General features: G+C 48.6%; 1 protein-coding gene across 1 annotated transcript; it reads right to left on the reverse strand.

Annotated features, from left to right (window-relative positions):
- Window positions 1–1665: 1665 nt before the first annotated feature.
- Window positions 1666–2601, reverse strand: LOC107289303 (forkhead box protein D3). Its single transcript, XM_015818033.1, has one exon. The coding sequence runs from the start codon at window positions 2599–2601 to the stop codon at window positions 1666–1668; it is 936 nt and encodes a 311-aa protein (XP_015673519.1).
- Between the last annotated feature and the right edge of the window lie 938 nt (window positions 2602–3539).

Raw genomic sequence — 3539 nt, forward strand, 5'->3', positions numbered from 1 at the left:
CAGAGATCTTTTTGCTGGGTATTTTAAACAGAAAATATAGTAAAGAAATACGGTACTTAATTCTACATACAACAACGGCAGCAAGAATAGCATACGCACAGTTCTGGAAAAATGAGAATATACCATCAGAGGAAGAAGTGATAAAGAAAATCCTGGACTGTGCTGAGATGGACAAATTAACAAAAGAGATAAAAGAAAAAGAAGACACAGAATACTATTTAATATGGAGCAAGTGGTATGACTGGCTGGAGAGTAGAAATAAAGAATAAATGTGGAAAGGTTAAAAGTGGAAAATGTGTGTATAATAATGTATGAAGGAAGAAAAATGCAAATAAGAAATAATGAGGCAACAAGGACAAATACTCCGAAGAAGAATAATGGGGGGAAATGTAAATAATAGAAGATTACTGTTACGAAATTGCTGTTAAAATATATACTGTGTATATATGTGTGTTATGTTTTGTTTTGTTTTGTTGGTTTAAATAATAAAAATTTATAAAAATAAATAAAAAATAAAAAATAAATAGGATACTTTTTGAGGCCTAGGACAGATTGCATAATACATAGTGATTTATCCTCCAAGAAGGGCAATCCGTTCACATGAGAAATACATATATTTGACGCCTGTCCCACAGGCAATCTTATTACTCTAATTGTGTACCTGTAGTTCAAGATACGTTTTTGATGCTTGATAGCAAGAATAAACTAAGGGATGGGAGATGTATATAAAGTAGAAATGCAAACTGAAACCTTTTCAGTTCAAAATGAATTATAGTTGTTGAGAATTAGGAGGAATGTTGAACCAAGTAGTTGAAAGTAGAATATAAGGAATAGCAAAAAGAGTTACGGTTTTTAGTTGCTCTAAGTAACCTGTTGATGTTTGACAAAAAAAACTAATGGAAGATTCCTGGATGTCTTAGTCTCTGTCTGGAGCTTGTCTGTCTTTGGATCAACTTGCATCCGAACTTTGTTAATTGTTTGGATGTTAAGATTTATATAACATTAATGTGAGTGGTTACAATCATGACTAAGGAATGCAGCATTATATTGGTAGCATGGGAGGGCAGATGAAAAGGACCAGAGTAATACTATATCCAGAATAACCCACAATATTTGGGGAAGAAAAAAGAGGAACGTTGAGCTGGAAGGAGACACAAACATATGTTGCCATAAGGAGGTAATTGCAAAACCTGGGAATCAAAGGGTCTCATTCTGTTAATAAAATGGAACTTCTTTATCAATTCAGCCCTTTCATCGGAGTCATCTATTTCTGTTTTTATGTATTTAAAATGTTGACGATTAATAAGCAGTCCATTGGTGTGAATTGAGCTCCAATCCAATCCTGATTAGAAATTAGAACACTGCATTACATGGATCCTTACATGTGGGGCACATGTAGACTTTGCTCAGTTGCTGCCGGAAAGAAGGATGACATTTTCGTTATGTAGGATGCTGTGCTTCGCCCCACCACCCTGATCAGCGTGGTGCGAAAGAGCGAGAACGGGCAAGTGACTTTCACAATTTAAGGAGACACCACCTCAATTTTCGAAGCGGGGGCGTGCTAAAGCAGAGCAATCAGAGGTCGGATTAAAGATCCGAGGCGTCCTTGAAACTGCCGTCTGCAAGCCATTGGCCAGGTTCAGCAAGAGGATCGGGAGCGCGGATCTAGAAGGCAGGAGAGGGGCTTTCTACGCGGAGGATCAACTCTGAGTGACCCGCCAACAGCGCTGCGGGACCCTGACCGGTGCGGGGAGCCAGCAAGGTCCTCCACGAGGCTACGAGGCGCTCCGGGTGGGAGAGCAGAGCCGCGCTGGGGCTGCAGGTGGCGGCGGCAGGGGAGGGGACCCAAGCGCTCAGCTGCACCAGGGCAGGCGCCGTCTTCATGAGGCTGTCGATGCTGAAGGAGCACCTGCTGCTGTCGCCGCCCTGCAGGCCGATCTCCCCCGGGGGCCGCTTTTCTTCCTCCCCGGGACCCTGGCGCCCGTTTCCCGCTTGCACGGGCCCTCGGGCCGCCCCCGCTCTCCTTTCCGGCGCCGGCGGCGAGGCGCAGGCGGGCAGAGGCCCGACCGCCGGAGGCAGCAGAGGGCCAGGGGGAGGCGGGAAGAGCAAGATCCCGGCGGCGGAGGGCGCGGGCCGCTTGAAGCGCTGCCTGCGCCGGAGGAAGCTGCCGTTGCGAAACATCCCCTGCGAGGCCGGGTGGAGGCGCCACAGGTGGCCTTTGCCGGGGCTGCCGGGCTCGCGGGGGACCTTGACGAAGCAGTCGTTGAGCGAGAGGTTGTGGCGGATGGAGTTCTGCCAGGCGGGGAAGCGCTGGCCGTAGTAGGCGAAGCGCCGGCGGATGAAGGCGCAGATCCCGCTCAGAGGCAGCTGCTGCTGCGGGCTCTGCAGGATGGCCATGGTGATCAGCGCGATGTAGGAGTAAGGGGGCTTGGCCAGCCCCTCGGAGGCCTCCGCTGCTGCAGCTACCTCCGCGCCGGGAGCCCCTCTCCCCGCTGCTCCGGTGGGCTGGCTACTCCCGGCGGCCCCGCTCCGGGACTCCTTGGGGACGGGGCCAGCGTCCCCGGGTGCTTTCCCCCAAGACGCCGGGACTTTCTTCCTCATCTGAACTCCGACCTTGGAAATGGTCCGAAAGGGCTTCCTCGCCGGATGGGCTCATAGGAAGGGAAGATCCAGGCAGCCACGAAAAGGGGCGAGGGGGGGGGACCTGCAGCTGGTGCAACCGAATTACCCAGCTTCGGGGCTGTGGGGGTCTTTTATCTCCCTGTTTCCCCCCCCCCCGTCATCTGAAGAGGGAGGGTCTCCTTTTCCATTGGCATGCTCCCATCTCTGGGGAAGGGGGGAGCGCATCGGAGGGGACCCCCCCTCCTCTCTGCCTCTGATAGGCATATCAGATAGGAAGGTGAACTCAGAAATCCTAACCAGGTGTCCCGTGTGAATGGGTCTTAAAGATGGGCATGGCATGGCTCTCCAAGTGATGCGTTCTATCTAGTCCATCAACTGTTGATAACATGGTTAATGGTGACAGGTGACAGAAGCTGTGGTCCAGAAAACTTAAGCCAACCAGCCCATTAGATGGCTGAAATAAAGAGAGCTGCAATGTTTGTATGAAAGAAGTAGGAACTGTCTTAAAGCAAATTCTTGGGCTCAGAATTCTCATAGGGTTTTTGCTCCATTTTTGGGGTAAATTAATGTTGGCTGAAAGACCCATGTCTTCTTGAAAGCCTATCCTACTTTCTAGTGGCTTACTGTCCTGAAATTGCAGAGTATTCTGGAAAAGAGCCTCCAGGCAATGGAAAGTTTTGTAAAACAAGGCAAATTGGACACTCATGGAAAGAAAGCATGGCTTATTCTTGAAGTGGGAAAAATAAACTGGGCAGGTATTTCAGGTTATACAAGGTGTGGAGTGGAGGTTGAGAGGAAAGAAATGATGGACGAAGAAACAAGCATGCTATGATTACAGTAGTAGGGTTTTTTCCCCAAATCATGGAGGGACAGCACTTTACAGATACAGATAAAGAACCTTTTTTAATTAAAAAAAA

This window comes from Protobothrops mucrosquamatus, unplaced genomic scaffold, assembly GCF_001527695.2.
Source record: "Protobothrops mucrosquamatus isolate PMUCROS unplaced genomic scaffold, P.Mucros_1.0 scaffold667, whole genome shotgun sequence".
NCBI lineage: Eukaryota > Metazoa > Chordata > Lepidosauria > Squamata > Viperidae > Protobothrops > Protobothrops mucrosquamatus.